At 42.5% G+C, this 22,684-nt stretch overlaps 1 protein-coding gene across 1 annotated transcript in view; it reads left to right on the top strand.

Annotated features, from left to right (window-relative positions):
- The first annotated feature begins 7,387 nt into the window (after positions 1-7,387).
- The window catches only part of SLC26A4 (solute carrier family 26 member 4), a 44,986-nt gene continuing 29,689 nt past the window's right edge, over positions 7,388-22,684 (top strand). Inside the window, exons 1-6 of the mRNA XM_021682905.1 lie at positions 7,388-7,401; positions 8,182-8,348; positions 9,807-9,946; positions 17,049-17,159; positions 18,800-18,984; positions 19,551-19,715. Of these exons, the coding sequence (XP_021538580.1) occupies positions 8,185-8,348; positions 9,807-9,946; positions 17,049-17,159; positions 18,800-18,984; positions 19,551-19,715 (765 nt within the window). The 5' untranslated portion in view covers positions 7,388-7,401; positions 8,182-8,184. The remainder of the gene's footprint in view (positions 7,402-8,181; positions 8,349-9,806; positions 9,947-17,048; positions 17,160-18,799; positions 18,985-19,550; positions 19,716-22,684) is intronic.

Raw genomic sequence — 22,684 nt, 5'->3', positions numbered from 1 at the left:
CTCCCACCCCCTCTTCCCGCAGGCTAGAATTGCTACCAGCAGTCTTCTCAGACGGTAGACGGCTGACAGCTCCCCTCAGCTAGCCCTGAGGTGCTTCACCACTGCCTTGTTGGTTTTCCTTGATCTGCCACACTTTTTATAAACAGTCCCCTTATTAACTCTCAGGGTCTTATCTCTTTCTTGCTAGGACTCTGATTAATATCATATACAAATGTATATTCCTTTCCTTTATACAGCTAGGAGCATGCTATACACGCTTTTTGTACCTTGCCCTTTTTTCATCTATGATGCATTTTGGGTTCCCTTCCATGTCCATATTTATCGATCAACTTTGTTAGTATCCCACAGTATCCTATTGTCTTTAAAATATTATATCAAAAGAGAGGAGTTAAAAGCTGAAACCTAGCATAGGGACCTTGAATGAAGCCTGGGATGGGGGGAAGAAGATAGGACTAGAAATTCCATGATATTGTGGTGAAGAGAACTGACATTGCCAAAGCCTGGAGAGGTGAAGAAGGGGGAAGTTAAGAAGGTGGGCTCTGGAGTCAAACTGCTTGGGTTCATATTCCAGTTCAGCCAAACTATATGACCTTGGGCAAATTACTTAACCTTTCTGTGTGTACTTTCTCATCTGTAAAATGGGAATAACAATATCCACCTCAAGGTAATCCTTACGCTCAAAAGCAGTTAAGTTTTCAAGTTAGCTTTCAAGTCATACCACACTGGGTAATATGGGTCATCCAGTGGAAATAATGCCATGAGCTTCCATCCCAGTCTCTCATCCTGGTCCCGATCCTTTGATTCTTTCTCCTCAACCTCCTTCAGCTTCTTCCTTCTCTGCTCTTTACACCAATCTCTCTCTTTATGCATGATAGGCTTTCTTTCTCTTGATATTGAAGATTTGCTTTTAAATGAAGAATTCGTAGATTCTAGGATTAATTGTGTCGTTACTAATTTATATAGTTGCTTATAATAGCCAGTGCTCATTACATCATGTGCCCTCCTTAATGCCCATCACCCAGTTACTCCATCCCCCCCCAGGGTTCAAGGTATTTTAGATTTTCTTTCCTCGCCACCTGAATTCAAGGGTCATCTGCATTTTACAGAAGAAAAGAGGTCTTTCATTCTCCCTTATGACCTCTCAAGGGCTTGGTGCTGGCCTTTATCTGTCTACCCTGCCCCCCTCCCAAAATGCCTGGGTGTAATTGCTACATACATATGTACGGAGGGCTCCCAGGTTGCTATCTCTAGATCTGACTTACCTGAATTTCAGCCACACTACCTTCCTTTTTCTCAAGCACAGCCTGCTCTTTCCTGACTCAGGGTTTTTGCATTTGCTATTCCCTTTTCCAGGAAGGCTGTCTCCTCATCTTTCAGATCTCTCTTCCAAAGACATACCCCGTTTAAGGCAGTCCTCCCACTCTCCTTGCCATACATTTTCCCCACCAGCAATTCCACGTGACATCGTTCTGTTTATTTCTCCCATAGATTTCATCACAACTAGAATATTATCTGATTTATTTCTTTGCTTGTAGTCATTGTCCCCCACGGGAGTATGATTTCTTCGGGGGCAGGAACTTTTTCAAACCTGCTCATTGCTGTATCCCTAACACTTAAGACGGGGTCTGACACAAGGGGTTCAATAAAAATTCACTGAATGAATAAATAAATGGATGGATGGATGAATGCGTGAATGGAATACCTAAATTACCAACTATGACAACAAGGCACATTCCTCAAGTTTCCCTTTTCTCCCTCCATTGCTAACTTTAAAACTTCATGCTAGTGAGAGACAAATTTCCAGACCACATGTCAAATTTGCATTCATATTAAAAAATCTGGTGCTTCCTCTACTATCTGAGACATTATTGAATTATATAAAAATACATTTTTTATTGACACTGCAAATTGTTTTAAATTGGAATTCATGGCCGCATAGTTTTAGAAAGAATTCTTTTTTTTTTTTTTTTAAAGATTTTATTTATTTATTTGACAGAGACAGCGAGAGAGGGAACACAAGAGGGGGAGCAGGAGAGGGAGAAGCAGGCTTCCCGCTGAGCAGGGAGCCCGATGCGGGGCTCGATCCCAGGACCCCGAGATCATGACCTGAGCCGAAGGCAGACGCTTAACGACTGAGCCACCCAGGTGCCCCAAGAATTCTTTTTTTTTAAAAGCATGGGTTCTCAGTTTTTTAAATTAGTTTCATTCTTACCTCACAATTTCTCAAGATTCCATCATTAAAGATCAACCAATCAGGGGCATCTGGGTGGCTCAGATGGTTAAGCGTCTGCCTTTGGCTCAGGTCATGATCCCAGGGTCCTGGGATCGAGCCCCACATCGGGCTCCCTGCTCAGTGGGAAGCCTGCTTCTCCCTCTCCCTCTGCCTCTCCCCTTGCTCATGCTCTCTCTCTCTGTATCTCTGTGTCTCAAATGAATAAATAAAATCTTTTAAATAAATAAATAAAGATCAACCAATCAATAATTTAACAAGTATTTCTTCAGTACCTGTTACATCATCATGATTTGCCAAGGTCTTATCTGGAGACGCAAAAGAAGACTAGCATTATAATCTTACAGATAGGAAAAAAAAAAAAGACAAGCAGGAAATAATCAAAAAGCTTAACAGTGGTTATCTGGGTAATGAGATAGGAAGTGAATACTGTTTTATATTTTAATATATTTTTTAACTCATCTGCTTATAGGCATGTCTTATTTTTAAATACCATAAAAGACATATACAATATTATGTTATTTCTGTTTTCAAGCAGCATATCTTGTATCTAAGAGGGAAAAAAGTAACATACAGGAAACAGAGAACTATTGAATACGAAATTGTATGGTTACTGAAAAGAAGCCCAATCAGTTGTTCAGAGGAGAGATGGGAAAAGGTGAGAGAAAGTTAAGGTTCTTTTTGTGTATACTTATGGCAGAAATTTAGCATCTATTGTCTTGAGAAAGTCAACAAGCAAAATGAAAATAAATGCTCAGGATTAGAGTTGATTTTCCCAGTGAAAATGACCACTTCCCCAGGCAGCTGATTTTTCAGAATTTCTACTGATCACCCACACCAGCTTGAGATGTGAACAGTGTTGCTGTTTGAAATGTGGACAATAGTGAGTTCCAAACACTGCCTCCAAACAGAAGCGACTCAATTCAGTTCTAGAGAAAAAAATAATAAATGAGCTACACACATGACAATTCAAATGTAGAAGATGATAAACATCAAAGTCTAGGTTGCTTTTGAAAACAGATTGGGGCATTACTTGCACATTTCCATTAGTTTGTAGTTCTTCTGATTGGAGAACTTTTAAGTTGTTTGAAAAGAAGAAAGTAAAAATTTACACCATAAATTTGCCCTCTAGACCAAAAAAGAATAAAAAACTGCAAAAAAAAAAAAAAGGTTAAAAAATGCCTCTAAGTAAACTCTAGGATACCATCAATTGTAGGATGAGTCCTGATAAAAGGTGAAAAATACGCATTTTAGAATCAGTGAAATAGTGTATATATTTTGCGACCACTTGATGAATGTCTGCTGCCCCCACAGATAAGAAACCAGTGTCCATGCCGATTTTGTTCATCATTATACCATAGCTGGCACTAATCAATTCTTAATAAATCCTTGAATGAATGAATGAATGAACGAACGAGTGTGTAGATCGAATAGTGGAGTTTGTCTTACACTCCAAATACGTAAATGATAAATACAAAATGCATTTTAAATCAGCATTAATGGCTAAAGCAGTGCTGGAAAGTAACAACAACATTGTCTGACATTTATTTTGAAGTGACACATTATCTCTTTGGAAAGAAGTCCTTTTAGAAAGGATTAAATTCTGATAAATAAGAACCTCCCATCTCTACGTGAACCAGGTGAAGCTTGATTTGTAAAGCCTGAGTAGTTTGAGGTGTTTAATATAACAAGTAAATTGAACAGGGAGAGCAACCTGTTATCACATCTTACTCTTGTCTGTTTTTAAAAGACAGCCAGATTCAGACCTATGAGAACAGCAAGTCTCTACTTTTATAGAAACCTGTAAGGGAGATGTCATTCTGTCCGTGCAACATGTCTTTCTTTCTTAGAAAAGGCTTTTAAAGGGTGCCTGGGTGGCTCAGTTGGTTGGGCCGCAGGCTCTTGATTTCGGCTCAGGTCAAGATCTTGAGGTCCTGGGATCAAGCCTCCCCTCCCCCTACCTCCACACTCAGCGGGGAGTCTCCTTGAGAATTCTCCCTCTGCCTCTTCCCTCCCCCCTCAAATAAATAAATACATCCCTTTGTAGACAACCTCTTCTGTTTCAGGGTCAAAAACCCTCAACACAAGGGTTTTTAAAAAAAAAAAAAAAAAGGAAAAGAGAAGGAAAGAAAGAAAAGAAAAAGGTAAGAAAGAAAACGAAAAAAAAATCGTAAAGAAAGAAAAGGCATTTAACAGAAGAAAACAATATCTTTAACCGGGTACATACAGCACTGTAATATTACAGTGTGATAATTATTAAACCAAATTCTTCTATAGAAATATGCAGTTCAAAGAAAAATTCTATTCTCCAAAGGAAGTTACCCTCTTGCCTTCTAGTGTAAGTTGATAGTCTATTTTCTCCTCTGTCCTTCTGACACCTCTAACCCACCCCTTATTCTGTTGATCTCTACCACCACCACCAAACCACCATTAAGTTCTGACACAAGTGGTCCACAGAGCTGACTGGCCCAGGTTACAAGTGTTCAAAATCGCAAGTAACAGGGAGCAGAAGTTCTAGAATGGGATGTGGGTTATATATGTATTTGTGTAGAGCCTCCACATTAACTCAACTAAGAATTGTGAATCATCTAGGTGAATGACTGTGGAACCAATTAAATGAATTGACATGAAATCTTAGGCAGCCATTGGCAAAAGTTAGGAAAAATCCATATGTACTCACCTGGAAGATATCAGTGACATAGACTTAATTAAAAAAAAAAAAGTTGTCGACCAATATGTAATTTAAGTTTTAGTTTTTAAAAGAAATATGTTGGGCTCTAAGTATATCTGTTTAGAAAACATTATAGAAGGTAATGATGGTTGAGGGAGGCATAGTACTCTCCTTCAAAAAGTTTTGGTCTCCAAAAAAAAAAAGTTTTGGTCTAGTGAGAGAGATAAGATTTGTATGAAAACAGAATTAGGATATTAAGGTAGATAGTGAAAGGCATCTTGAGAGAATCAGATAAGGGGCCAAGAGAATTCAGAAAAGGAACTGGATTAATTCTGACTGAGAGCATCAAGGAATGTTCCTGGAGAAGATAGTGTTTTAACTGGAGCTTGAAGCTATGTGTGAGGGTGTATAGAATGGAAACATTCAGAATCTACTTTAAGACAAATATTTGCCTCTATTTCAGTGTAGTTGAGTTACACATCCAATAATGTGTTACTTACAGAAAATGCCTATACACTATATACACACATATGTATGTATATATATGGAGAGAGATTCGTATGTTCAGTACATGTAGCGATTTAGAAATAGATGTACATTTTAAGTAACATACAGAACCTTAGAGGACTTTGAACCCCATCATAGGATGTTTAATAGCATCCCTGGCCTCCATCCACTAGATCTCAATAGCATACCTTCAGGCGTGACAACAAAAATGTCTCTAGACATTGCCAAATGCCCCCCGCACCCAAGGGGCAAAATAGGCCTTAGTTAAGAACCACTGGTTTATACAGTTGACCCTTGAACAATGTGAGTGTTAGGGGTTCCAAACCCTGTGGAGTTGAAAATCCTCCAATAACTTTTAACTTCCCACAAACTTAACTACTAATAGCCTACTCTTGATTGGAAACCTTACCTGTAACATGATCAGTCAATTGACACATATTTTGTATGACTTATGTATTATACACCGTATTCTTACAATACAGTAAGGTAGAGAAAAGAAAATGTTATTAAGAAAATCATAAGGAAGAGAAAACACATTTACAGTATTGTACTGTACTTATGAGAAAAATTCCACCTATAGGACGTCCTGTGCAGCTCAAAGCTGTGTTGTTCAAGGGTCGACTGTACAAGCTAAACCTCCCCTGGGAGTGGGTAAGAATTCTCAGGTTCATGACCTGGATATTTATTTTTGGGTCCCTTCTTCAATGGTTCTTAACTTTATTTAAAGTTTATTTATTTTATTTAAGTTATCTCTACACCCAACATGGGGCTTGAACTCAGGACCCCAAGATTAAGTAAGAGTTGCATGCTCTTTCCACTGAGTCAGCCAGGCACTCCTTAACCTTAAGAATCAAGTAAGTTTTTGAACGTCTGTTGAGAGCTGTTGACTCATTCATTTATCAGGAAAATGCACATGCTCACACCATGTGGAATACAATTACAGGGAATTTACACTAGGGTTCTCCGCAGAGGAGTTTTGTTTCCTGGAGCTTAGAGAATTTTCATGGTCTGTATTTTCCAGCTAAACAACTGAAGGCTGGTGTCCAGAAGGTCCATAGTCTTTTTTGGAGTCTCTTCTGTATTTACTTCAGAACACTGATAATCGGGCGAGAATCTTCCTGTTTACCAAACTCTCCCGTCCTTCATCTTCACCTACATTAGTCAGTGAGATTCATCCCAGCAGGAGACGGAACCCTGCTGAGGTAGGATAGATCCGACTGTCCCTCACTTCTTTCTAGTCTCCCTTCGTGTGGAGTCCAGCTGATTCCTTCCTTAATTGCCCAGCTGACAGAGAAGAAAGAAAGAAAGAACCAAAGAGTCAGCAGGGTAAGAAAGCCAGCCCCCCCGGACACTTGGTTTTGATTGTGAAATATAACACACACAGGCACACACAGAGAGAAAAGTGAATTCACAATGTATCTAAAATTTATGAATAAATTATGAACTCTCTATAACCACCACCCACTGAGTACTTCCGAAGAAACACTTTCTAGAAATACAGAGCGTTATTAAATACAAAACTGGCCACTGCTCCCTTCCTCCTCCCCCACCCGGAGCAGTATGAGAGCTGTGTCCTGACTGTGGAGCTTCTTCATTCACACAACCTAGGAGCCAAGGTCAGTGCTCCAAGCAGTCGTGTTTTTCACGCAGGGCGGGGCTCTGCTCTCCTGTAACAAGTTTCCCTTTCCCAGCCCCTGACCTCGCAGCCCGCGTTAGCAATCGCGAGGTGAGCGACGATCCCACTGGCCCTTACGTGACAACCAGTAAGAATCTCGGCCTTCCGGGTTCGGGAAAGGGAAAGAATGCGGGAGGAGTAGCATTTCTTTCCCAGTAGGATAGGTGGAGAAAGACCGCTGCCTCTGTATCCCTCTTTTCGACTAAGGTGTCTCTGTTGTTCCATAAATAAAACGTCTCACTGCCTTCTGCGAGCGCTATAAAGGCAGTGGAACGGCTGTCCCCGGGGGCATTCCGGGCGGGCCACCAGCCGAAACAGGTGAGCTGGCCGCTGAGGATGCAGCTTACTCCCCCAAGCTCTGGCTTAACTCCCGGGAGGCATCGCTAGCCGCAGATGGGACTAGTGTGGGGACACGGAGCGGGCGGGCAGGGGGCAGTACAGCCTTCTTTTTGAGAAGCTGAGAGCGAGGAGGCTAGCAAAACAGGCCCGGGCAAGAGGTCTGCTCCACCTGCCCAAAGTTCTGCCCCCGGGAGAACTGCGACCCGCTGCTGGAATTTGCCTGTAGTGCACGTAGCCCCGGGTAACGTGGCCTGAGGTTTCCACGCCCGGCCCGGGGGCCAGTGCTTCTCTCCTGGTGCGCGCCTGGGGCTGTGCCCTGGGTCGGGTGCGACGCGAGAGGAGCGCTCCCAGGGTCCCCTTCCGTCCCCGCACGCGCTCGGGCTCCAGCCGGGATTTGGGGAGATTTCAGGATGCGGACAGCGCCCTGGCTGCCCGCGGGTGGGGACTGGGTCGAGCTGCGGAAGACCCCAAGGCGGGCCTCACCCTCTTCAGAGTCCGGGAGCCCCGGGCAGCAGGTGCAGGCTACGGGACCCGAAGGTCCTCACGTGCCCGGGTGCAGCCGGGTGGTGCGCGCCCGGGGGCGGCGGCCTGGAGCACCCGGGACGGCGGCGCGCGGACCAGGCGCTCCGGGATCGGCTGCAACAGGTGGGGCCAGGCGACAGCTAACGGGCGGTCGCCTCTTCCTGTCCCTTCCTCTTCGCCTCCTCTCCCTCCTTCCCCGCTCCATCTCCTCCCTCCTCGTAGTCCTCCGCCTCGCAGGTCATGGAAGCGCCCGGCAGCAGGTTGGAGCCGCCACCGCTCCCGGAGTACAGCTGCAGCTACGTGGTGTCGCGGCCGGTCTACAGCGAGCTCGCCTTCCAGCAGCAGTACGAGCTGCGCCTGCAGGAGCGCAAGACGCTGCGGGACAGCCTGGCCAAGGGCTGCAGGTAGCGGCCGCGGCGGGCTGGGCGCGGGCAGCAGTGGGGCCGGGCGTGTGGGCGCGCGGACCCGGCGTGGGATGGCGCGCCCCCCTGCCGGGTCGCCTGGGCTTCAACCATCCGCATTGCTGTCCTTCCTGGTCGCAGGGTGGCTCCATCATTCTCGGCCCGAATTGAGTTTAGCCCCGGAAACTCATCTTTGGGCAGAGTGTGTTCCGGGTGCCCCATCTCTCTTTTCATCCTCTCTTCGGGACATCTGGAGTGCGCTTTGGGGTACAGCACATCCCTAGGGTCTCCTCGTGAAGGTCAGGCTGAGGAGAGTGGAGAAGAAAGGGGCTCGATTAAAAAGACAGGATGGGTAAACCCATCACCTGGCCAGTCCTTGAAAGCCCCAAGTTCATCTAGGCAGGATGCCACTCGGAGACACGGAATGAAGGCTAGAACCCAGGAGAGTGTACTCCAAGGTCTTCCCTCTCTGGCAGTGGGACCCCCTGCATCACTCTCTAAACCCAAACGGGCCGCCTGTAATTAGATACCACAAAAAAGAACTAGAGAATTGTCAAGTGCTGCCAGATTTTCTTTCTTAAGAATCTTTTAATACAGAACGTAAGTATATACAAAAGTAAACGTAGTAGAATAATGAAGACCCCTCCATGTTTTTACCCACCACCCAGCTTCAACAACCAAGCTCTATCTATCTCCACCCACTTGCCCCCATTCCACTATGGAAGCAAATCCTACATAGTGTATCTTTTTGTCTGTATATATTTCAGTATATTTCTCTAGGGACTCTTAAAAAAATAACCACAGTCCCCTTATCACACCTAAAAAAATAATTCCTTAATATGAAAAACATCAAAATTTCCAAGTGTCTCATAAATATAATTTAAATAGTTCAGTTGAGTGAGAAGTCGGATAATGTCCACCCACTCTTAACATTTTTTTTCTTTTATCTATAGGATGCTGAATTAAAAAAATACTAAGTAGCAACGTACAACAAAGTGTACATTTATCATATTAAGATTTTTGCATAAACTGGCTCCAAGCTTGTTGTGCCAAAATAAAGAGAGTGTGTTTATTTTTCTTTAAAGAAAAAGAAGTAGTAAAAGAAGGTGCCTGGGTTAGAAGTGTGAAAATTAATCTCCTTTTGGAGACTCCACATTGATCGTTCTGTGGCTGGTCTAGAAAATGGGTCCTTGTGTAGGGATATTTTCTCAGAGGATTACAAAGGTGGGAGAGGGGAGGGAACACTTAATCCTGTGTTTTCTAGTACAGCGCATTTAAAAGGGTAGATAGAGTTCTTGGCAAAAGCATGGTAAGCACTTGAGCGTTAGTATTTGCCAGGCAATTCTTATTCTTTTTCTAAATGGTTATAAAGATCAGCAGAGCCCAGCTCAAAACTTTGTGCTTTGCAACTGGTTGTGACCGAGATGGTATTGGAAACCCAGTTTTCTTGCCTTTTGACAGTTGTTCAAGAAAGAGAGGCCTTGGTGTGCTGAAGACTCTCCTGCCCATCTTGGACTGGCTCCCCAAGTACCGAATCAAGGAATGGCTGCTTAGTGACATCATTTCGGGAGTTAGTACTGGGCTAGTGGGCACGCTGCAAGGTAAGGTGTTGGTGGATTGGCTCCCAAGTGATTGAGAGTCACCATCTCCAGCAGCAGTTCATAACTTCCTCCTGAGTCCCAGGAGTCTGTACCAAATGTTTGCTTACCCTTCAAGAGCTTCATCTTCCTCTAGAGCCCCTTAGTGGACAGATTTGCCTCTTTTTTCCTCTTCCTTAGAGTTCTTTTGCTGGGAAACCCTGCTGCTTCTCGAGCTGCATGGCTTCAACTAGAGCCCTAGCATCTGAGCAGTGGCTCCCCAGCTTCTATTGACCACAACTCACAGTAAGAAATAGACATTACATCATGATCTGCACATGCATATCTCAAGTTCTGTGAAATAATATTAACCCCCACTACAAGTGATATACTCAGATAGTTTCTATTCCGTCCTCTTCTATTCTGCTTATATTTTTTAAATGATGATTGCAGTCCATTACATTATTTTGCATCCCACACATGGGTCTTGACCTGCAATTTGAAGGTGGCTTAAGGGAAGGTGAAGGAAGTGTTTTAGCCTGGAGTGTTGTCCATAAGCTTTTTTGTCTGTCCTCCTTCCTTTTTTTAATCCATCCCCTTATTTTAATCTCTGGCAAAATGTCTTAACAGCGGTGTTTTGTTTTGTTTTCCTTTGTTTTGTTTTAAACAGGCTTTATATTATATTTCCATGAGCATCTTAGAAATCTGTCGCATAGTTGGTGAATTGCAGTATGGGCATTCTCCTCTGTCCCCCATCCCCATTGTCTTGCTACTGCTATCCCCCCAACTCTACAAACCCCTGGATCATGAAAACAGAAGTCTCATTTATTTATTATAACTTGATGGGGCATCTAATTATAGTGCTCCAGGGACTAGGTATGCTGACGTGAATGAGCTGTACCACCTGCTCTCAAGGATCTCATGGTCCATGGGAAAGTGCATAATTAACAATTCCACAAGGGCTGTGACAGGGGTAACAAGGCCTCGGAGGTGAGCTTGCACAGATGCTCACAACCCAGCCTTAGGGGACTGGGACTGGCTTCCTGGAGGCTGAGTTGTCAGATGGAGTTTCCATGAAGGTTAAGTCTGAGACTGCCCAATGATGAGAAGTAGAGTCGGGTGGGGATGTGGGTAGAAAGATGGCTTGAAAATGGACTACTTCAGAAGTTAGTAACAGTTGTTGAGCAATGTCCAACCTTTGCCCACAGAGCTCTCAAGATTACTCAGAGCAAGCCAGGTAGATTTCCACAGAGGAGGGTATTCTGCGGCCTCAGTGTGGAGCCCCTGCCTGACCAACCACGGTTTCCACCACAAAGGTGGATGGGAGAGGAGGTAGGGCTGGGCAGTGCATTAGTTTGATGATGCCACGTGCCCATAGGGGACTGTAAAAACTATAACGTAGCAACACTGTGTGACTCCTAGAGGACAGGAACCATCGAATTAATGGTGTTTAGCTAGTGCCTGGCATGGAGACTGGCACAAAATAGATGGCTTCATAAACACTGAGTGAAGAGGACTGAATTGCTTTTCTGCTGATGAATCATCTTTATAGGTAAAAAAATGATATTTCAAGCTCTAGCTCCCAAATTTTCATAGACAAGTATCTTAGAAGAATTAATCCTACTTTTAATTTTGTTTATTAAGTATCAGACACTATGCTTAAGGGCTTTGGCCAATTATCTTGTTTAATCCTCACAAAAATAATTATTAACTCCTTTCAGTAGATGAGAAATCCATTAAATCTTTTTCTATCTCTATAAAGTTATCTTTGTAAAGTAAATTTCTGGGAGGTCAACCTGGTTCATTCATGCATTCATTCATCTTTCATTCACTTAATACTATTTATAAACCAATTCTGTATGCCAGGTGCTCAGCCATGAAGATTCAGTGGTTTATTGACAAGCACAGGTACTGACCTCACGGAGTTCCTTTCAAATGGTGGATGTTAATTTAATTAAATTATTAATTAAATAAATAAAGAGATAAAGCAAAAAAATAATTACAGATTGTAATAGATTTAATCCATTGTGTTGGATTAAATACTCTGTACTAAGGATTACTGTGAGGAGGGAGTATTTATTTTATTTTATTTTATTTTTAAAGATTTTATTTATTTATTTGACAGAGACAGAGACAGCGAGAGCAGGAACACAAGCAGGGGGAGTGGGAGAGGGAGAAGCAGGCTTCCCGCCGAGCAGGGAGCCCGATGTGGGACTTGATCCCAGGACCCTGGGATCATGACCTGAGCCGAAGGCAGTCGCTTAACCAACTGAGCCACACAGGCGCCCAAGGAGGGAGTATTTATTTTAGATAGAATGGTCAAGGAAGGCCTTGCTGAGGGGATGAAATTCAGTTAGAGATCCAGAGGATGAGGAGACGCCATGGAAGAGCGAAAAGGAGAGTGTTACTAGGCAAAGGCCCAAGGCCAAAAGGAGTTCAGTGTGTTTCCAAGGGAGTTGCAAGAAGAATTCTAGTGTGGTGGGTGCAGTGTGTTTGGGGGGAGGGTGAACAGAACGAGATAAGATTGGGCAGGGCTGGGTTAGGATGAGGCAGTGAGGCACTTGCTCTCAGGAGGCTTCCTTAAATATTGTGCCTCAGGCACCTGACTTGCCTCACCCTCCTCCCAGCCCCGGAGGACAGTTGTGTCAGCTTAAACCAGCTCGAGCAGGAGACAGATAGATCTGCACAGATCTGAAATGTATTTTGGAGCAACCATCACTGGTGTCTACTGATGGATTTAGCATGTCGATGAAAAATCCCAGATGGCTCCAAAGTTGTTGGCTTGAGCAACCGGGTAGATGGTTATGTTACTTATTAAAATGGCAAAGACGGGCTAAGGAGCAGGTTTGGGATGGAAAGTGAGGAGTTTCCTTTTGGACACGCTAAGTTTGAGATGTCTGTGAGACCTCTAAGTGGAAAGGCCAAATATGGAGTTGGAGCTATTACAAGTGTGCAGAACAGAGGAGAGGTCTGGGCAAGGCAGACATAGCAGGGAAGCATCCCTGTAGAGGCGATCTTTATAGGAGTGGGAATGCCTGAGACTACCCAGGGAGAAAGGTCAGAGGGAGAGAAGATGGCTGGACCATTCAGAGGTCAGGAAGAGAAGAGGAGGGCCACAGAGAACTGTGAGAAGGCTCAGGAGGTTGGAGAGAAAGAGCAATTGGAGGGATGTGGGGTCAGAAGCCAAGAGAGGAGGCTGTTTTTAAAAGGATTGAGGGGCAGGGCACCTGGGTGGCTCAGGTCATGATCCCAGGGTCCTGGGATCGAGCCCCGCATCGGGCTCCCTGCTCAGCGGGGAGCCTGCTTGTGTTCCCTCTCTCGCTGTGTCTCTGTCAAATAAATAAATAAAATCTTTAAAAAAAAAAAAAAAGGATTGAGGGGCGATAGTGTCATACTCTTCAGGGGAGAGTTTGAAGATGGAACACAGACAATGCTTTTAAGAACATTTGCTGTGTGGGGCGCCTGGGTGGCTCAGTCAGTTAATGTCTGACTATTGGTTTCGGCTCGGGTCATGATCTCAGGGTGGTGGGATCGAGCCCCACATCAGGCTCTGTGCTCAGTGCAGAGTCTGCTTGAGATTCTCTCTCTTTCTGCCCCTCCCCCTGATTCCATGCATGCTCTCTCTCTCTCTCTTTCTCTAAAATAAATAAATAAATCTTTTTAAAAAAAAAAGGTTTTCTGTGAAGCAGAATAGAAAAATGGCTGTAACCAGAGAGAGGTAAGGGATGGAGGTAGAATGAGGGACGATTTAGGTTTCTTTCAATAGAAGAGATACTAGAATATATCTGAGAACTGGTGGGAATGTCCTTGTAAAGAGAAAGGCGTCTATGGCCCCTGAGGTGGAGGAGAAACTGAAAGTGGCAAGAAGGGGGGGAACTGCAGCTGGGGCTCAAGGACAGAAGTAGGCGGGTTGCTTCTTAAAGACAAGAGGGATATCTCCTCCATTTTTAAAGGAAGAAAGAACAAATGGTACAAATACAGAGGGGTTTGAAATTATGGTGAAAAGCAAATTAGGAACATTTCTTATGGATTCTTTGTTTTAGGCGGAGTCTAAGATTCATCTCTGAACCGTGTCTGTGTGCAAAAGGGGGAGGGGCAGTTTGAGGAAAGTATGGGAGATCTGAGTCTTTTTCAGAGCAACGGCATGGAGTTGAACCACCAGGCAGTCCTGGGGACACCAAGGATAGGGACAAAGTGAATAAGTTAATCCTTTAGAAGCCCCACAAGAACAAAGAAATGTTGCAACAAGGATTCTGGAGTAGGTAAGCTAAAAGGCTGGGAGGCTATAGTTTGAGAGAGGGAGCTCAAAACTGAGATTTCAGGGGCGGTCCATAGTCTCTAGTGGTGGCAAGATCCATGACCCATCTCTGGCTGGCGGGGCAACTGAGGAGTGTGGGAAGAACTCACCAGAGAGTGCAGGCTCAAGTTACTGAGAAACCACTGGTTGCTAATGATAATGGGATCTTTTTGACTTTTGTTATTAAAAAAAAAAATGTTACCACCAGGCAGCAAAAGGTCAATGCAGGCCTTTTAAGCTATCTTCATTCCCAACTGCAGGGAGACTGCTCTCCAGTGTGTACTTTTGCCTTCTAGAGGCTTTCAAATGTCTGTTAGCACCACCTTTATCAGCATATGCCACCGTCCTACACATGAAGGGTCTCAGCACAGAAGTTCTGTGGCTTAAATCAGTGGCTTAGATTTCCTTACCAATTGTGTAATTTCAAAATTGTTGCACCAAAATCCTTTATAAATAGAGGTGATTACAGTCTATTTGAGTAGCAGTTGTCCCTAAGTAGGACACTGTATGGAAACAGACAAAGTCCCCATTTTCTCAGGCCGGTAAAAACTGCACAGTTTAGGGAGGTGAAGTTTGAGAAGGACTTGGGAAAAGAACATAGAAAATAGGTTGTTTTTATTTTCTGCTCCTTCTTTGCTTGTCTTCCCTTTGGGGAGTCACCTTTCCACTCCAGGTTCTTGGGATGAGTGATTATTGCCATTTCTTGTTGTAAGTTATAGATTAAAACGATTGCATCAGTAATACAGATCATTCTAGAATGCAAATTCTGTAAGGGCAGACACTTTCTTTTGTCCACTTCCATATCCTCCTAAACCTAGAACAGTGTGGGCACATGGTAGGTACATCATCAACAGTTGTCAAATGAATGCCTGAATGCTTATTGTAGGAAACCAGAAAATACATATAAGGAACATGAAAAATACCTCCTCCACAAACTAGAAGTCTCCTTTGATCCTACCACCTAGACAACCCATTAATATTTTAGTAAATATCCTACTAGACACATAAATGCGTATCTTTTTTTTTTTTAGATTTTATTTATTTATTTGTCAGAGAGAGAGAACACAAGCAGGGGTAGTAACAGGCAGAGGGAGAAGTAGGTTCCCTGCTGAGCAAGGAGCCTGATGCAGGACTCGATCCCAGGACCGTGGGATCATGACCTGAGCCGAAAGTCAATGCTTAACCGACTGAGCCACCCAGGCATGCCCACATAAATGCATATCTATGTAAAAGAATAAAACGTCAGAATGATAAGCACTAAATTCAGGATAGTGGTTGCCTTCTGGGAGTGGAGGGTGGAAGGATGACGTGATTGAGGAAAAGTACACAGAGTTGCAACTTTACTGGCAATTTATTTCTTAAGCTGGATGGTGAATACATGGGTGTTTATTAATTATATAGTCTTTTTGTATATGGAAATGACTTTGTATAATATTGAAAATCTTTCCAGATTTTTTTGTACATGCAACATCTATGTTTACTTTTATAAAAGTAAGAGTGTGCATACTACCACGATTCTTTTAAAAGATTTATTTATTTGGAAGAGAGAGAGCATGAGTGGAGGGGGGAGGGGCAAAGGAAGGGGGAGTAGACTCCCCACTGAGCAGGGAGCCCCGCATGGGGCTCCATCCCAGGACCCTGTGATCATGACCTGAGTTGAAGGCAGATGCTTAATGACTGAGCCACCCAGGCACCCCCTTACCATGATTTTTTTTTATTATTATGTTATGTTAATCACCATACATTACATCATTGGTTTTAGATGAAGTGTTCCATGATTCATTGTTTGTGTATAACACCCAGTGTTCCATGCAGAACGTGCCCTCTTTAATACCCATCACCACCTTACCATGATTTTGAATCCTGCTTTTCCTTACTTTTTCCTTTGTTCTTTACATATCTCCATGTTAGCAAATGTATTCCTATACATCACGTCCATTTCATTTTACAGAATTACAGTATGTAAAATATAATTCAGTTAACCACTTTTCTGTTTTGAGACATTCATTCAATAAATAATTGGGGGCACTTGTGAGCCAGCATATTTAGGTTGTTTTCTGCCCTTTTTAAAACTGCTATAAAATGTAATCCTTTGTTAAGAACCCAGTGATCAAAGGGCTTGATTTTTCTCTCACTGTGGGTGAAGTGTGAGGAGGCAATATGCAGTAAGATGTGCTGACTACCTAAGAAGTATTTAACCAGGGAAAAGAAGGCATCGTTACGGTCTTCCAACTCCCATGTACATGGAGAAGTTGAGATTTCTCCACACTGCGCCGTGTGGCCTCAGAGACTGCTTGGGACAGACAGCCCCAGTGGACGAGCTGCGCTCCTCGAGGAAAGCCTAGTAGAGCTGTCTCACCTGCTGCCGTGGACAGTTGTCATAGTTTCCTTTGTTTGGATCTAACTTCTGTTCCCCAACAAGGAAGGAGGAATCACAGTGCAACAATGACTGTGTCCCTCCGGACACAGAAACACGGCATTCACACGAAACGTCTGTGTACACAACTGCTCTGAGCCTTTGGACTGAATTGAAGTTTTTAACCAACTGACTTGACTTCGTTTTTCCACTCGTCTAATCAGTGGATAATTGGATTACTGATCAATTCAATCAATTTATTTAAGCAGGTGTGCGTGAGGCTGAATCATTATCTCAGCTGATCCAGATCATGTTCTGCATCCTAGCATAACCCCGGACTATACGCAAAATAAGGAAGACCATGCAGGGCAAGCTGCAAACTGGGGATATCTATGAAAAGGCCTTTCTTTGCACAGTAGAAAGAATACCCTAACTTTTGTTTGTGAATTTAATCATTTTGGATGTACTTTCAGGCATGGCGTACGCTCTGCTAGCTGCAGTCCCTGTTGGATATGGTCTCTACTCTGCTTTTTTCCCTATCCTGACATATTTTATCTTTGGAACATCAAGGCACATCTCAGTTGGTAATTATAAGCATATATTGCAATTGTATTTATTCACGTTTAATGTGTTTTAGCTATATATATATATATATATATATATATATATATAAGATGTTTCCGTATCTTTCTTAATGTTTTCTGGGAAAATAGGCCTTCAGTGTTTTGCGAGATTATCCAATTCAATGATGCATGGTTCTTAGCTTTCAAAATACCATCTCTTTGGTATTAGGTTTATATGTCTCTCTTTTTTTTTTAATAAAAGAGGATAAAATTGAAAGATTGTCAAAATTACAGCCTACCTTCAAATTCTAGCATGTTTTCATTTTAAGAAATGTAATAAATTTGACTCCATATTTAGAAAGCGTTGTCTTCCAAAATACAAAATGACAAGGGAAAAAAATCTTCAAGAGGTCCTCAAACCTACTGTTTTACTAGACTAACTTATCTTAAAATTACTTAAATTTACTAAATTATGTTCATCAAATACATATTCATCATTTCATTAAAAACTGTACTCATTTTAAGTCACTAATATTGGAAGACTGGCAAAATTGTGCCAAAACTATTTAGAAACTAAGCTTGGCTTTCTTTCTTGGTATACTCAGAATAGGCTTATTTTCTGCTGTTCCTAAAATTTGAATTCTCTTTTGCTGGAATGTTCTAGTAAATGAATGTTTTAATGCTATTTTGTGACTCTGACATTTATACTTGAGATAATTTTGCGCCTACATCCATCTGCTGGCTAGACATGTCTACCTGGACAATCCTCTTCAGACAAACACAATCATCTCCAGCCCATATCCTCATCCTTAGCTGTATTATCCCCAGTATCTAGCATATTGCCTTGGCTATGGAAGGAGATCAGGAAGAAGCTATTGACTGAAAGCATTTTCTCACCTGGGAGAATGAATCAGTATCAAATGCTTGACAACGTGAAGAACATAGGAGCTGATTTTTTTCTCTTTGGTATTCTATACATTTAAACACTCCAGGTTACTGGATTTGGGTACTGAGCCCTCCCAACTGTTAAGGCCTTCCATGAACAAAAGATAGGCTCACCATCATGGATAAAAATATCAGGAGTGATTGGGAGAAAAGGAATACTTTTAAAACACAGAGTCTTATAGACTGGCATATGATATGAAAAAATAATTTGTCTTGAAAAGAGAAAAAGAGAAACTACATACTCTCTTTGCTGTTTCTTTATCCTAATCTGGACCTTGTGATATTGATCAAGGTACTCAGCTCCACAGAGATCAGGGCATTGGATGCTCTAGGAAATGAACTTATATGGAAATAAGATAGAACAGGTAAGGATTCAGCTTGTTTGCCACCTCTGTCAGGAAACCCTTCCTAGCAACTCCCCACACCCCTGCCCCAATACGCATGAAGACCTCGCAAAGACAGGCTAGACAACCTTCCTGTGAATTCACAAAGCGTCCGGAGTGCTGTATTATAATTGCTACCTACATGTCTCTCTTGCTCATTTCTGGGTCACGAATGCCTTGAAATGTCTGCTTTGTAGCTTCCTTTGTGAACAAACAAGATTTTCCCAATCACAGCTAATAATTTCACACATCTTTCTAATCCTACGTAGACATGTTGGACCTAAACATTTGTGATGAATAATTATTAATCGGTAGAGGCTTTTTTTCCCCCAGGGCCGTTCCCAGTGGTCAGTTTAATGGTGGGATCTGTTGTGCTGAGCATGGCCCCGGATGAACACTTTCACGTATCCAGCGGTAATGGCACCGCCTTCAATGCCACCGTGATAGACTATGTGGCCAGAGATACGGCAAGAGTATTGATTGCGAGCACCCTTACTCTTTTGGTTGGAATCATACAGGTAATGGGATTACAAGTACAATATGGATCGGCATGATTTTTATTTGAAATAACTGCGTGTAAAGCATGTGGACTTCAAGATTCATTTAAACGCGAAACCGAGCAATTTACTGGATCCCCAAAGTTATTTTCTAAATTATATTGTTTTAGGTCAGATGCTGAAATAGTCAGCAAGACCCCACTTATGAAGGCTCGATTATCATCAAAGTCAGAGACAGAAAAAAAAATCAGAATAACATGTGTGATTCAAATGAGGATGAGGGAGGGAAGTGTGCAGAGCCAACAAAGGAGAAAACAGTGTCCTGGTGAGCAGAGCCATGGGATCTGAAAGGCAAAGAAATAAGCCACATGATTTTTGTTTTTCTTATTACATATCTAGAAATACTTCAAGGTTCAGATTACCACAGTTTTCAAATTTCAGAGTGGTGGAGGGGCATTCCTACAAGTATTTTTGTGTTATTAGCAGGCTAACCAGAGTTTTAACTAGTATTAAGTTTAACTTGTTAATAGTTCAAGAGAGTTGGTCCTTCTCTCAGGCAAACGTTAACTTTTTCTTTCTTATATTAGTTGATATTTGGAGGTTTGCAGATTGGATTCATCGTGAGGTACTTGGCAGATCCTTTGGTTGGCGGATTCACAACAGCTGCGGCCTTCCAAGTGCTGGTCTCACAGCTGAAGATCGTTCTCAATGTTTCCACCAAAAACTATAATGGCGTTCTCTCCATTATCTACGTAAGTGTGGCTTCTTACCCCAGGCATGGCTCACTGAGAGAACTCTCCTCTTTTCCTCTTTAACCTGCGTCTGGAGAGCGTAAGTTCCTTCTCCATCCCCTACTTTGGGATGCCATGGAAAACATTCTTCTTTGAAAGCAAGCAATAGAATCAGGAGTAACTCCGAAGACGGCACATTTTACAAATCATCGTTCTCAGCTGGTCAAAATGATTTCAGAAGTGTCACTGCACTTACAAATATTAATGATAACAAAGGGGTATAGTGAAGTGAAGTCTCGTCTGGGAGATCACGGACCTGAGTTCTTGTCTCAACTTGGCCTCTGATAAGTTGAGTGACCATAGACACACCATGGGGTATAGTGACTGAAAGCTTAGGTTTGGAGCTGAATGACCTGGAGTCATGTCCTCACTCTACTGCTTACTAGTTATATGAGCAAATCACCATGCCTCAGTTTCCTTCTCTGCCAAATAGAGTTGGTAATAGTATCTGTATTCATAGTTAGGTTAAATAAGGGTGTAAGAAAAGCACTTGGCCCAGAGGCTGGCACATAAGTACGCAGAAAAAGTAGTTAGGTTGGAATTATTATCTCATATCTCAAGGCTTCTTTCTTTTTTTATTTGTAACATAAAATGACTGGAGATGTAGCTCTAAAGCCCTTTCTAACTGTGAGAGTCCGTAAAATGCATAATGTAAATGTCTCAGCAGTTATAGATGAAAAGGAACATTAGATTCGGAGATGATTCAACATGCAAAAGAGATGCAAAAGAAGGATGTAGATCACACTAATTAGATTTGAAAAAGTTCTTGGATCTAAATATATGTTCTATATAAAGCATGCTATTGATGCTTGAGAATGATAATGATAGTAACGTGATGTCATTTTAGCTTGGGGAGAATGAAACTATGCAAAAATAATGTGCTAGCCTTAGGAATGGAGTTTAAGTCCTTCAGTGACCCACGGATTAGCTTTTAAGACAACATAAGGCCATGCATCCATATGTAAAAGTTAGCGAGGTGGTCAGGAATTTGCTCAGTTTCACGACAGTGCCGTAATCCCACATTGCCCTATCCATTCAGCAAATACTGCCCAGTGCCTGTGGCCACCTACCGTGCTGAGCAGTGGGAACAGGTAGAGGAGGCAGTCTAACAGTGATCAGTCAGGGGCTTTGAATTTCAATAGAACTGACTTGGAATCTGGGTCCCACTACCCACTACCTACGTGATTTGGGGCATGTCCTATTTAACGTCTCTACACCTCAGTGTCCTTCATTGTCAAATGGGAATAATAACAGTAGCTGTCTCTTAGAATTGTGAGGATTAAAAAGGAAAATCCGTATAAAGCACCTAGTACACTATCTGGCTCATAGTAAGAGCTTAGTTAATTTATTATTGTTATTGTTATTTTCATTACTAAGGTGAATAGACCTCATGGAGCTTACTGTTCACTTCCCAAGGAGCCAGCCAATTAATGCAGGCTGTTTTTTGATTCAGAATTATTTTTGTCATTGTTGCTTTTTTTCCTACCGAGTGCTTGGTTCATTTTGAAACCTTCTGACTGCCTTTCTTGGACAGGGCCTCTCACCTTTGCTGTCCTTGGCACATTTGGCTTTTTCTTGCTTTCCTACTTTTCCTGTCAGTCGTTCATTCATTTATTCCTTCATTTTCATTCATACAATTCATCTATTCAACAGGTATTTATTGACTGCCTCCAATGGGCTAGGAACTATTTACTCCCCATACAAATCCACTGACCCCTGAATCCACCAAGAGACCCCTTACTGAATGTATTCACCTCTTCGTGAACATTGCTTGACTTGCATCCACACAGATCACAGGAGGCTTAGGCCAATGGTTAACCTGGTTCCCTGGCCATTGGGGGACCTCTACAGATGATAATAGTTCTTCTGCTCTCCTAGGACTATGTTGGTTTTTTTTTAAGCTTTTATTTTAACTCCAGTATAGTTAAGATATGGTGTTATATTAGTTTCAGGCGGACAGTACCATGATTCGGTACTTCTGTGTATCACCCAGTGCTCATCACAAGTGCATTCCTTTGTCTCCTCACCTATTTCCCCCAACCCCCACCATTTGCCTCCCTTCTGGTAACCATCAGTTTGTTCTCTATAGTTAAGAGTCTGTTTCTTGGTTTGCCGCTTTCTTTTTTCTTTTGTTCTTTTTTTTGTTTGTTTCTTAAATTGCACATATTTGTGAAATCATATGGTTTTTGTCTTTTTCTGACTGACTTATTTCACTTAGCATAATACCCTCTAGCTCCATCTACGTTGTTGCAGATGGCAAGATTTCATTCTTTTTTTTAAAGATTTTATTTATTTATTTGACAGAGAGAGAGAGACAGCTAGAGAGGGAACTCAAGCAGGGGGAGTGGGAGAGGGAGAAGCAGGCTTCCCGCAGAGCAGGGAGCCAGATGCGGGGCTCGATCCCAGGACCCTGGGATCATGACCTGAGCCGAAGGCAGACGCTTAATAACTGAGCCACCCAGGCGCCCCAAGATTTCATTCTTTTTGATGGATGCCTAATATTCCATTGTATATATATACCACATCTTCTTTATCCATTCATCTGTCTAAGGACATTTGGGCTCTTTCCATATTTTGGCTATTGTGGAATTGCTGTAATGAACATTGGGGTGCATGTGCCCCTTCGAATCACTATGTTTGTATCCTTTGGATAAATACCTAGTAGTGCAATTGCTGGGTTGTAGGGTGACTCTATTTTTAACTTTTTGAGGAAACTCCACACTGTTTTCCAGAGTGACTGTACCAGTTGAAATCTGGAACTGTGGTACCTCCAGCTTTGTTTTCTTTTTTCAAGATTGCTTTGGCTATTCAGGGTCTTTTGTGGTTCCATACAAATTTTAGGATTGTTTGTTCCAGTTCTGTTCTGGAACAAAATGCTATTGATATTTTGATAGGGATTGCATTAAATGTGTGGACTGCTTTGGGTAGTA

The sequence above is a fragment of the Neomonachus schauinslandi genome, chromosome 12 (genome assembly GCF_002201575.2).
Source record: "Neomonachus schauinslandi chromosome 12, ASM220157v2, whole genome shotgun sequence".
NCBI classification, from domain to species: Eukaryota; Metazoa; Chordata; class Mammalia; order Carnivora; family Phocidae; genus Neomonachus; species Neomonachus schauinslandi.
Note: the sequence above shows the minus strand (reverse complement) of the source record. Positions and strands in the feature narration are given on the sequence as shown.